This window comes from Vipera berus (genome assembly GCF_964194415.1).
Source record: "Vipera berus genome assembly, chromosome: 16".
Classification (NCBI taxonomy): Eukaryota; Metazoa; Chordata; class Lepidosauria; order Squamata; family Viperidae; genus Vipera; species Vipera berus.
Window position 1 is genome coordinate 9,821,792 of NC_138219.1, and position 11,673 is coordinate 9,833,464.

General features: G+C 56.1%; 2 protein-coding genes across 3 annotated transcripts; both read right to left on the reverse strand.

Moving 5' to 3' along the window:
* Window positions 1–922: 922 nt before the first annotated feature.
* TMOD4 (tropomodulin 4) lies at window positions 923–7,581 on the reverse strand. Of its 2 annotated transcripts, none has more exons than XM_081340721.1 (10): window positions 7,439–7,581; window positions 5,312–5,476; window positions 4,531–4,687; window positions 3,441–3,563; window positions 2,861–2,950; window positions 2,143–2,273; window positions 1,899–2,006; window positions 1,646–1,789; window positions 1,287–1,431; window positions 923–1,128 (listed from the first exon to the last, which is right to left on the reverse strand). In XM_081340721.1, the coding sequence occupies exons 2-10, from the start codon at window positions 5,435–5,437 to the stop codon at window positions 1,106–1,108; spliced, it is 1,047 nt and encodes a 348-aa protein (XP_081196847.1). In that variant the 5' UTR covers window positions 5,438–5,476; window positions 7,439–7,581; the 3' UTR covers window positions 923–1,105. The 2 variants fall into 2 exon arrangements, with proteins under 2 accessions (XP_081196847.1, XP_081196848.1); XM_081340722.1 differs by lacking the exon at window positions 7,439–7,581 and adding an exon at window positions 7,217–7,428.
* A 1,031-nt stretch (window positions 7,582–8,612) lies between these two features.
* Window positions 8,613–11,299, reverse strand: VPS72 (vacuolar protein sorting 72 homolog). The gene is made up of 6 exons (XM_081340703.1): window positions 11,106–11,299; window positions 10,661–10,813; window positions 10,222–10,330; window positions 9,930–10,112; window positions 9,411–9,555; window positions 8,613–9,293 (listed from the first exon to the last, which is right to left on the reverse strand). The coding sequence occupies exons 1-6, from the start codon at window positions 11,262–11,264 to the stop codon at window positions 8,912–8,914; spliced, it is 1,131 nt and encodes a 376-aa protein (XP_081196829.1). The 5' UTR covers window positions 11,265–11,299; the 3' UTR covers window positions 8,613–8,911.
* Window positions 11,300–11,673: the final 374 nt, after the last annotated feature.

Consider the following 11,673-nt stretch of genomic DNA (forward strand, 5'->3'; position numbering starts at 1 on the left):
TTCTATTTACGTCGCGCGCTGCATTCAGAACCACCAAGACACGGATCGGATTTTCTATTTTGGAAACTAAAAAGGACCAAATTCGTTTAGATTGATTGTCCGAGAGAATTTAGATCTGAGAATTTGGAAACTTGGTGCCAGGTTAATGTTGTTAAAATTCCCATTCGGTTTCCTACTCACAGTTCGTAATCCGGTGCCTGAATGACCCTGTGGATAGAGCAATTTTAAAAGCAATTTCTTTGTAATCTTCTTTACTTATTGTAAAAGCTGTTCCTCGCACGCTCCCTGCAGGAAAGGATTTGCACCGTCCTTGGGAATTTCAGAGACCTGGGACCTCCTCCCCCTCCCCTTCCTCCTCCTCCTCCTCCTCCTCCAGGAACCATTCCAGGATCTTGTGCAACCCGACCCTGGGGTTCTCCCATTTCGCCTGCCGTGTCTCAAGGACGGGGTGGGGGTAGCACCCGGCACCTGCTTGGGATAATTCTCCTGTGTGGCAGCTTCTTCGGCCAGCGGCCAGCCCGAGTCTTCTCTGGTTTCAGGCGGGGATGGCAGCCCTGGGCCATCAGAAGCCCAGCCAGCAGAGAGGAAAAGCAAGGCCATTTGCTCCTGTTCTGGGTCTGTCTGTCCTCCTCCCCCACCCCTGCTTTTTATTTCTCTCCCCTCACCCTGTGTTGTTAGCCGTTGCCTTGACAGCTCTCACCCTCCCCAAATCCTGGAGCCATTTCTTGACCCCAGCAAAGAAATCCGATGATGCTTAAATGTTCAATAATCCCATTTTTTTTTCATCTCAGAAGGATCTCAGCGGCCTTTGCTGAGGACTGGAGAACCAAGCCAGTTCTAAATGAAGCCCCTCCCTCCCTCCGGTCGAAAGACCCAGGCCCCTTCGGTTAAGGAAAGAAAGGCACTGAGGGGGGAAAGGGGGTAGCATCGTTCAGATCGCTTTATTTACAGAGGTATTTGAGAGACGGGGGGGGGCCCTCGGAGGTGAAGGGAGGAAGAAACCTGAGTTGGGCACATGGGTCCCAAAATGGCTGTTGGGCTGCTTTGGCGGGATAGCCATGGGGAGATGCTGGAGCTGCAGGAAATATGGGTTGTGCCCTTCAATTTATGTCTTTTTCTGTTTGCGTCCTGTCAAAAAGAAAAAAAGTTGAAAAGCAAGGTGGCTGGGCAAAAATCCCTCCCCCCACTGATCTAGCTCATCCCTCTCCCCTTCCCTTCCCTTCCCTCTTTCTTGCACCCCATTGTTCCTTCTCTCTCTCTCTTTTCCCCACTCTTGGCCAACCTACGCAGTTCGTTGTTCCTGGTGATGGCGATGGAGGCCCGGGCCCTCGGGCCCTGCTGTGTGAAGTGGTACCCGAACCGGGTGAGGGAGGGGCAGTTCTCCAGCATGGCGGCCATCTCCATCTCCACCGAGTCGCCCAGCCGCTGGCGCTGCGGGGGGGGGGAGAAGTAGTGTCAAGTGGAAACTTGCGGGGGGTGGTGGTGTCTAAAATGTAATTGTTCCCCATTTGGGGGAATGCAGGACCCCAAAGTCTGACTTGATGACATCTGACTTCTGAACAGTGTCAACTTTAAGCTGGGTGGACTTCAACTCTCAGAATTCTGGGAGTTGTAGTCCACCTGCTTAAAGTTGAAGACCCCTCACCTGGTTGTCCACCTTCAGTTCGGACAAGGTGCCGTTTTCCTTCATGGCTTTGATGACTTCCATCATCCCCGCGCTGGTGATGAAGTTGGACTCAATATTGAGGCTCTGAAGAGTTTTGTTCTCCTTTAGCATCTCGGCCACCGCCTAGAAAAAGGGGTCGAAGGAGAGCATCGCTGGGGGATCGGCCCCCACGGGGAGCCAAACTCCACGGCTTCGGGGTGCCGGTCCCCAGGAGAGGATCTTGGGCGCTTACCTGGGCCACTGGATCGTTGCTTCTGGTGGCCACCAAGCTGAGCTTCTTCACCTGCGTGTTTGTTTTCATGGCTTCGCAGATCTCCCTCAGTGTCTGGATGGGGATGTCCTGCCCGAGAGAAGAGGGGGGGAGTCCACTTCTGTAGAGGGGACACCTTGGGCGGTCATGCTTTCCTTTGCCCTCCCCATTGCTCTTTCCTTTTATGCCAATTCACCGCGGGGTCCCATTGCGATTGGACACTGACCTTAATGTTATTCAGGTTCACCTCTTCCAGACCTCTGTCGTTGCTTCGGATTTTCGCCAGGGTTTCTTCGGCGTTGGTGGGATTGGGGGGCTCATCCGGGACAGGCTTGTATTTGTCCGGCTGGACGACACCTGCACAGAAGAGGAGTTGAGGTGGGGGGGGAGAAAGGGGGCTGGGTGACCCTCTTCTCATTTCTTGACCTCACCCTCAAGTCCTAATATTTGGCCGAGGCTCCTGGCCTGAAGACCACCCTCCTCTGCCCCCCAGGGTGGTCCTCCCCTTGGCTTTTGAGGGGAGCAGGGGATGATGAGCTGTGTAGTGGACGAGACAGTGTTTGGCCAAGCAAGACAGTCACTTGACCCCAGACGGAATGTGTGTGGGGGGGTGTTCTGGGCTGGAAAACCGAGTAGGGGGATCTATTTGGTCAAATTGGGAAGGGGGATCTTTTGAATCGAGACAAATGGGTGGTCTCCTTGGAGCCATGCTTAGTCAGGGAATCGAGTTCTCTCTACCTGCCCAAACTGTTAAATGTCCCCTGTAACAACATGATAGGAAAACCCTGATTTTCCACCAGCCAAAGTGACGTCCCTGATTCTGTCTCTCCCGCAGCCAAGGCAGGGGAAGGCATGGCTCTCATGAGGGCTAGAAACTTGACAGGAAAGAGCCTCCTCTCCTAAGCCTTTCTCTTCCCTGAAGCCCAAACCAAGCCTCCTCTCACTGTTGATGCCTTCCGTGTTGGAGATGGTGCCGCTGCAGATGGCATCGTAATATTGCTTGTTGCTCATCAGTGTGTACATGCCCAGGATGGCTGCAAGGAAGGAGAAGGAAAACAAGCCCAGATGAATCCGGGTTCAAAAATAACCAGGCTTGCTGCAAAATCAGGCACGATTCTAAAGTGGAGCAAGCGACCGAGAGAGGAGCTGGCAGAGTGCCAGGCAGGGGCTAAAATCAGAGACGAGGCCGCCCTATCGGGTTACACCTGCACAGGGAGAGACTTCCTCGCTGAGCGGGGATGTGGGGCAGGCTGCTGACGCCCCCCCCCTGCCTTCCTGTTTCTCTGGGCCGGGCCAGGCCTCTTCGCTGCAAAATGCGGAGGGATTTCTATCCTGCGGGATCTACGAAGGAGCTGCACCCCCAAAATCAAAGCTTTTTTTTCTGTGCATTGATCCGAAGTGGGACTGGACCCTGCCCACAACAGCGGCAGCAAAGGGCAGTTCACAGCCAACTGCCCCTGGCTGGGGAAGCTCCACGGGACCTTGGGTGCAGGTCGCTCTTTGGCGTCTGTGGGCCCTTTTTACCTGCGATGTCGCACATCTCTGCGTCGGTGGCATTGGCCAAAGCTTCTTCCAGTTCCGGCTCCAAAATCACATCCTCTTCTTTGACGATTTCTTTCTTGGGAATTTTAGGAATGAAAGGCTTCCCTGCGGAGGGAGAGACGGAAAAGGGTGAAGAACGGAAATGTGGGTGCAAATAAATTGAAGTCAGATGTCCCTTCCTCCTTCCTTCCCATCTATCAGCTCTGCAACATTACCCCCTCATTTCCCCCTCTGTTGAACATTAACACTGTAGGGATTCCCAGCGATTCGGTGGCAATCCGCTGTCTGGAATCGATCCCCCTCTCATGTCCCTGAAACGGCAATTTGGAGACAGAGAGGAAGTTCCAGATTTATGAATAGTAGCCAGACGTTGGACGATTCAGTTACGGAAGGAAGGAAGGAAGAGTTGCCTTTGGCTTAAATGTGGGGACACCAGCCCGGATCCCGTCCGATCTGCTTGAAACAAAAGTCCTTGTTGAGCAGGAAAGAAAAATGTTTAGTATTTCAGTGACTCGCATCAAGGTGTCAGTCTGAGAATGGCATGATTTGGTCAGGAACTAATTTTCTTTTAAAACAATGAACAAGGGAGGGGCCCTCGCTGCTCTCTGAGCTGGGTGGTTTTCCTGCAGACGTTACATGACCCAACTAGGAAACATCATCAGTGCTAGAAGGAGCTTTTGCAGCAAACCTCACAAGCACTGATCGTGTTATCTAGTTGGGTCATGAAACGTCTCCAAGAAAACAACCAAGCTCAGAGAACACCAACGACCCCTCATTTCAACCTTTAGCTACAAATATTCTCCTTTATTGGTAAACAAGGAATCTAGGGAAGTTCCCCCCCCGAAAGGAATAGGGGGGATTTTCAGGAAAATCTTAAGTTTGGGTCCAAGGGCTGGACTCCAGACATAATAGAGGCACGGATGGCAAAGCGGATGAAGAAAAACTTCCCCTCGGTTTCTCTGCTGTGGTGACTCCCCCCTCCTCCCCCTGGGGAGGGAAGGAGGGACCCCAGGCTTCCTCCGAGCGCTGCTGGCATGGACAGTGGAGCCCAGGTGGGCAGCCCGGCCCTTACCTTTCTTCTCCCCCGTGAAGGGCACCAGGTCTTCCCGTTCCTTCACCTCCATCGCCTGCTTCTCCAGGTGCTGCATCAGGGCATCGCGGTCCAGCGGCCCCGTGGGGTCTTTCTTCGTCTGGTCCCGTTGCCGGAGCCCAGCCGGGAGCATCATGTTCTAGGAAGAGGAGCAGAAATTGGGGTGCAGGGACGGCGATAGCAAAATCTTCTTCCGGGCCTGGTGAAAAACCCCCCTGGTGGAGCACTGGGCACCTCGGGGGGGGCACACCAGTGGGCCTTGGCACAGGAGTCTAAACGGGACCCAACAGGCTCAAAGGGGGGGGGGCAGGATCACCTGGAGGGGGGCAGAGTGATGGGTTTTATGTTAGGGATTGTTAATCTTTCAGGCTGGCTGAGAGCTGGGCAGCCCTAAAAATGTGTGGAATTTTTTTTATTATTATTATTTTAATCCCATTTATATCCCGCCCTTCTCCGAAGACTCAGGGCGGCTTACAATCTAAAGCACAATGTGCTTAGCAATATGAATGGACGCATTTATTTTATTTATTTATAAAGTTGGTCACCCATCTTACCATAGGGCAAGTTACAACTAGAGAAGTGACAACTTTCTTGCTCTCCCCAAAAACTGAAGATGGCACAATTTGGCTATTTAAAAGGGCAGCCCTGCCCACTCTCCACTCGCCCAGCGGAAGAGGCTCCTGTCTCGAATCCTCTGATTTGGGGAGTTTTAGAACGGAATCCAGAGCTTGCGAGAGTCCTCCTCCCCAGCCCCTGATCTCACTTCTGGATCCATTTCCTGCAGCTCCAGGTCCAGCTGATTCAGCTCCTCCGGGGAGAGTTCCTTGAGCAGCTTGTCTTCATCGATATCTCGGTATTTCTCCAGCTCTTGTCGGTAGGAAGTCGTCATGGCGAGCGTGGCCAAGAGGCTGGTGGCGGAGGGTCTCCCCTGCAAGAAAAACCCATCCAGGCCCACGAAGAGCTACAGTTTACAGGAAGCCCAAAGAACTGGCGGCAAACTTGCTTACGGAGCAACAGGGGGCCCTATTAGTGGATGGATCAGTGGAACTCCCTGCCTCATTATATTCGGAATGCTCTATCATCCTAAACTCTGCACAAGTGTTTCCTGGAATTTGGGGGAATGGCTTGATGAACCTGGCATTGGGGCCTTTTCATGCCGTCCTTTGCAGATTCCCCACTTGTTTGAAGGATCTGGGCCAAGGAATCAAGGCGAAGAAGCCTTTAGCAGCCTCCAGAGTTTTCTCAGCCACTGAGGTGGCTGGAAACGGTCTTGGCCTTTTGGGCTGGCCAGCTGCCGATGGCGGGGAGGAAGGAGCAGAGTGTTGACTGAGCTACGGGGCCAGCTGACTCTGCTGCCACCCGCCTTGCAGCCGGGGATCCAGTTCCCCCCAGGGCCTCCTTTTAAGTCTTGAGAAATGCAGGGTGGGCAGTGATGGTAGCCAAAGCTCCCTGCACATGGAAATCTAAGCTGTCAGAAGGAAGTCTGCGCTGTGCACCGTTTTTCCCGGGTGCTGTAGTCAGATATGAGGTGGCCGCTGAGCAGAGGGGACGAGCCTCAACTGGACTGCCCCCTCCCCACCATTTTAGGCACCCGCAAGACTTTTCCAACTCCCTCTCCCGAGTTGTGAGGTCACAAACTACTTCACTGTGTGTCGGCTGGTTGCTGGTCAGTCTGTCGCAATTCAGGGATCAATATTCAGTTGATCCCAAAGAGTGGAGCCTACGCAACGTTTGGGAAAATGCCAGGAGGAAAAAAACCACCCACCCACTCAGCCACCCAACCAACTCTCAACTAAAAGAGCGGCTTTGCCCCTGGAGAAAAGAGTTTAGCAGATGTCCAGTTCAGGCCCTCCCCTCCTCCCTTTCCTTCACATTTCGCAGCGGCCAGCAGGTAGAAATTTGAGCCGGAGGGTTGAACTTCTGCTTTGGCCGCTGGTGACCTGCAAGAAGCCGGTGTGGTGGGACTCATCCCACTTTTCTCTGGCAATGGGGAGGGGGAGATCACCAAGGGGATACCTTTCACTTAAGCTTCCTGTCTGTGGTTTCTGCTTTGCTCTATCTACAACTTTGCGAGAAAGTTGCCAAAAATATTTTGCACACAAATGCACACACCCCCGTCCAACTCTTGGGGGAGGAAACCCTGCATGTGTCCAGTATGAGGGATGCCGGACATTTCAGATTTGTGGAAGACTAAATCTGGAGGAAGATGGATGTTTATTTTACGGGTGAGCATTTTTAGGAGAAATTCAACATCTTTCGATGCTTTTAGTTTATTCTCAAGACAAACACCCGTTTCTTGTGGTGGTGGTGAAATGGCTTCTTTTGTGCAGGAAAGCCCCCTTGTTCTGGAGCCGAAAGCAACTCTAAGCTCAGAGGCACTCTTGCTCCCAAGAGCAGATCTCTTTGCAGACCCGTTTTGCCCCCCCCCAGGTCTATCCCCCCTATTAACTCCCCTCTGGAGCCCAGAACTCTTCTCTCCGAGGCTAGACCAGTTCAACGCTAAATTCACCCAGCCCCAGGAGTCATTCTCCCCCCTCCCCCCGCTTTTCCCAAATCTTTGCCCCCAGAGGACCCTCCTGTCCTGGAGTAGCTCCCCCCCCCCGCCCTCCATCACGGGTGTGGCCAGGTAGCCGCAACGCCAAGCCCAGATCAAAGGAAGCTTGTTTACTTCTCGACTCGCAAGGGAGCCTCGGTGCCGGATCCGCACCGGGAGCAGCCTCGGCGAGCGGGTGGCGCTCCGACTCTCCCCGTCTGGCCGGACCCTCGCCGGGCAGGGAGGTAGACCCCCCCTCCGCAGGACCCAGCCTGCCCGAAGCCGGCGCCCCCCGGCCAGGTGAGCCGAAGCGGCGGCGAGGGGCGAGAAGCGCCGGGAGGGCTCCGGATGCCTTACCTTGCTCGGCGGCAGCCTCTGCCTGGCCCCCCCGCCGCCCCCCCGCCGGTGTGCACCCAGCCGGGCGGCCAATGGCGAGGCAGGCGAGGGGAGGGGGAGCCCGGCGCTTTTTTTATTTTAGCCTGGCAGAAGGGCGGGGGGGGAGCCGGAGCCGGGATCGCCCTGCAGACTCGCTTATCAATCACGCCGCAGCCGCCCCGCCCGCGCCCCCCCCCCGCCTCCTCCAGCGGCCGCGGTGGGAACGGCCGGCCCAGGAGAGAGAGAGGCTGCCTCCCTTCCCTCTTTCTCCTTCCTCCCTTCTTCCTTCTTCCCCTTTCCTTCTTGCCTTTTCCCTTTCTCCTTCTTACTCCTTTTTTCCTCTTTCTCCATCCATCCATCCATCGTTGTAAAGGGGTTAAGAAAAACCTATGCGTGCTTTCCCACCCCTCGTTCCCATAGAGGTCAAACAGACACTCTGCAATCCTGAGCAATAATCACCCAAGGGATTTAAACTATGGGGCAAAGTGCCCCTGCACTTGGAGTCTCCACTGATCGCCAAACCTCCCTGCTTTTGCTCAGAGCCGAAGAGGGCCCCCCCCCCGGGGATCAAAACAGCCCCCAGCCTGTCTAAATCAGTACCTTTCTTTCGCCATTGGCCAAGAGAGGCTTCCAGGAAAACTGCAGACAGGACTGGGACACAACAGCCCTCGCTCGCTGTTTGCATGTAGTTTTCAGATACAGTGCCCCTGACCTTGGAGGTTCTGCGTGGCATCTTGCAGCCACGCACAGGGCTACACTTTCTGACCAGGCTGCTTCCCACAGGCGTGTGAGCGAGGACGTGTTGAAACAGCAGGAGTAAGGCTGTCCATCCAGCTAATCGAGTTCTGACATCAATATTTCTAATAAAACGTTATGTTCTTTCATTCACCAATGGCGTTATTGGGAGAGGAACCTCCAGCGACCCCATTTCACCAGCAAATGAGGAAATCAGTGTTTGCATTTTGCCAATCCTTGCCTGCTCAGGATCTTTCTTACACCCGAAATCTCTGCGCTTGCACATAAGCGTGGACCCTCTCGGTCTGATCCTCAGGAAATTATTCCTAAAAGTGAGGCGGCCCAGGAATGCTGGCCAGGAGATCTGTTCCAGCTTCAAGAGTTTCAGTTCGATTAAAAATAAGGACTTCCGATCCAGCTATGTATTTATCATTTTATTTTATTTTTTAAAAAAAAGATACTAGCAAATGAGAATGAAGCCATTGTTGGGATTATAGCTTTCCCTGGCCTAATCCAGCCTCCCTCCAAAAGGCAAGCCCTCCCTTTTCAGTGCAGCCTCTGCAACAGACCCAGAAGAGGCCCAAAAGCACAGAAAATAAATAACAACCAAGAGTCACAACAGAGAGGGGAAAAACATATATAAAGGGATCTTTTAGGAAAGAATCAGTTCCGCGAGGGACGAGGAGACCCTTTGGCGGAAACAGAGGGGCTGTGGGGAGCTCAGCTGGCCGGCACGCTCTGCTTGATGATGATCTTCTGCCGGGTGGGCCGGAGGCCGGGCTCGGGCATGGGGGAGCCGGCCGCCAGGGCAGCGGAGGCGCCCGCGCTGGGCAGCCCGTGGGCAGTGATGTACTTCTTGTAAGCCTCGCGGATGATCTTGAAGGACCGGATGTTGGAGTAGGGGATGTCGGTGACGGGGTCCCGATAGATGGCGGTCTTGTGGGTGACGGGACAGATCTCCTTGACGGGCGGCCTGGGGGGCGGGGCTCGGGGGAAGACACGCTCAAAGGTGTCGTCATCGCTGAAGGTGATGAAGGTGCGGGAGCATCTCGCGGCGGGCGCAGCGGCTGAGGGGGGCTCCTGAAGACCCTCCTGCTCTAACCTAAGAGCCGGAGAAAGAAGCGGAGATCAGGTCTCAGGCCCCAGCCCAGCTGGGGTCTCGGACGTAAGTGTGCGTGTGTGCGTGCGTGCGTGTGTGTGTGTAGGGAGGGGCGCTTACCCCTCCACGTCCACGTTCTCCTCCTTGTACGCCAGCTCAGAGATGAGGGGCATCGTCCCCGAGTAGTAGCGGATGGTGGGGCCCGGGCACTTCCGCTTCTTCTGCACCTGCCTCTTCTTATCCGCCTCCAGGCGCTCGTAGGTCTCTGCCGGAGGGAGCCAAGCTCTCAGGGAGGGCCTCAGCGGCAGGGCTCCCACCTTTGACCCCCACCCAGCAACCTCAGGCCCCCAAATCCTGGAATCCTTCCTGCTTTTTAAAGACAGACTGAGCCAGGGACACAGGTGAGAACAGAGGCGTTTCTCTTTTCAAAATGGCTATTTCTGACCTCTTTGTCCCAGAAACCAACAGCGTTCATCATGCCAACCAACGCATTGCATTAAGTATGACGGGAACACAGATTAAACCCCTCAAAAACAGGTCAGTAATTGAGAGCCACTGAACTGCCTTAAAGGAAAAAAAAATCTTCTGCCTTCCTCAATGTGGACTATCTGCTTTTGCCAGCAAATTGCCCCGGCTTACCCAGAGAGCGCAAGTTGAGCTCCTCGGTGATCTTGGCCTCCCTCAGGAGCTCTTCCTGGGTCAGGGGTCTGTCGTAGCTGGGGCCGCCCCCCTTCTTGCGCCTGGACTGCACCTGGCGCTCCTGGAGGCGCAGAAACGTCTGGCGAGTGTGCTCGGTGGTGGACTGGCGCATGTGTTTCCGGCCTGTCGAGGGGAGGGAGGAGGAGGAGCCGAGGGGCTGAGCAAGGGGGCTTCAGGCCAGGCTTGGGAGAAAAGGAAGCCTCTGACCCACCCCCCCTCCATGGACACTCACTGTCCACTGTGTCTTCCAGTTCTGCGGGGGCCGATCGTTCCTCTCTGGTCTTCTGGGAGCTGCTGGCCGCGGCCTCGGGCTTCTTTAGCCTCAGGCTTTTGATGGGTTCCTACAAAAGGTTCAGACTCACACAGTGGCATGTCACTAAGTGGGTGAAAAGTCTTTAGGGGCCTGGAAGAACAGGGTTTCTTTAAAGTTTTTTTTAAAAAAGTTTTTAAGAAGTCTGCAAAGAAGTTTTAAAAGAGTTTTTTCCTAGACCAGGGGTCTTTAAACTTCCTGGCTGAAGAATTCTGGGAGTTGAAGTCCACAAGGCATAAAAGGGCCAAGTTGGAAGACCCCTGGTCTAGGTCAGGGTCTCCTGCTTGAGCAGGGAGTTGGACTAGATGGCCTCCAGGGTCCCGTCCAGCTCTGGGGCTGGCGCTGCCCAGGAGGGTCTCACCTTGTAGGCCTTGGTGACCACCCTCCGCTTCCGCTTGGGCAGCGAGTCGTCCTGGTCGCTGCCGGGCTCGTCCCCCTCGTCGATGTCGAAGTCGGAGTCCACCTCGTCCTCGCTGTCCGACTGGTCCCCCTTGTACTCATCGTCGCCCGATTCCTGCCAAAGGAGTTCAGCCTCCCGAGTCCCATCCTTCTGGGACTACAAGGCCCATCCGCTCCCCGTCTGCTGGGGATGGGTCTGGTGGTCCCGCATCTCCCCAGCAGCGAGAGGGGAAACGCCGCAGACAGCTGAAAGCAGCCGGGCAGGGGAGGATGGGTCCGGGAATCCGGCCCGGCCCGGGGGCGACCGCTTGGGGAAGCGGGTCCCGGGAGGGTTCGCAGCCCCGCCCCCCGCCCCCCTCCCAGCCAATCCCGCGCGGCCCCGCCCCCTCCCGCGCTCCGCCGCCCACCTCGGTGAAGCCCCCGTAGGTGGTCTGGTAGAACTCGTCCTCCTCCTCCTCCGCCCCCAGCAGCCCCGAGAGCCGGTTCCCCGCCGTCCGCCGCGGCGCCCGCCCGCCCGCCAGCCCCGCCGCAGCAGCCGAGGCCGACGAGCCCGCCGCTCCCGCCATGGCGCCGCCGCCTCCGCCTGCCCCGGATCGATGCGCTCGGCTGGCGACTGCGGCGACTGCGGGGGAGGCCGCGCCGAGCCGGGCGGCCAGGCGCGATAAGTCGAGCGCCGAGGCGGGGATCGGGGCCGGAGCCAGGCGAGCGCCCATGGAGGCGGGGGCGCCCTCGCCGCGCCCGGCCCTCTTTTAACGGGGGCGGCGGCTCCCCTGATTGGCTCGGCGCCCCGGGAAAGAGGGGAGGGCTTTGCCGGGTAGGCTGCCGCTGCCCGTGGAGGCTCCGTTTTGCCTCCTGGGCGGCTTCATTCGCTGGGGCTGCGTCTCCCCCCTTTTGCGCGGCGGGGGATTTCAGTCCATCAATCAGAATGGAGCTGGAAGGGACTTTGGAGACTTGGGACTTAATGATGATGATGAT

Excerpts from the sequence above, each read along its gene's own strand:
- VPS72 (XM_081340703.1), bottom strand. The coding sequence starts at position 11,264 with ATGGCGGGAGCGGCGGGCTCGTCGGCCTCGGCTGCTGCGGCGGGGCTG. Across the intron at positions 10,814-11,105 it reads CCTACGGGGGCTTCACCGAG|GAATCGGGCGACGATGAGTA; the intron begins GTGGGCGGCGGA and ends CTCCTTTGGCAG. Across the intron at positions 9,556-9,929 it reads GCTCAACTTGCGCTCTCTGG|AGACCTACGAGCGCCTGGAG; the intron begins GTAAGCCGGGGC and ends TCCCTCCGGCAG.
- TMOD4 (XM_081340721.1), bottom strand. The coding sequence starts at position 5,437 with ATGACGACTTCCTACCGACAAGAGCTGGAGAAATACCGAGATATCGAT. Across the intron at positions 2,951-3,440 it reads AGAGATGTGCGACATCGCAG|CCATCCTGGGCATGTACACA; the intron begins GTAAAAAGGGCC and ends CCTTCCTTGCAG. Across the intron at positions 1,432-1,645 it reads AACTGAAGGTGGACAACCAG|CGCCAGCGGCTGGGCGACTC; the intron begins GTGAGGGGTCTT and ends CCCCCCCCGCAG.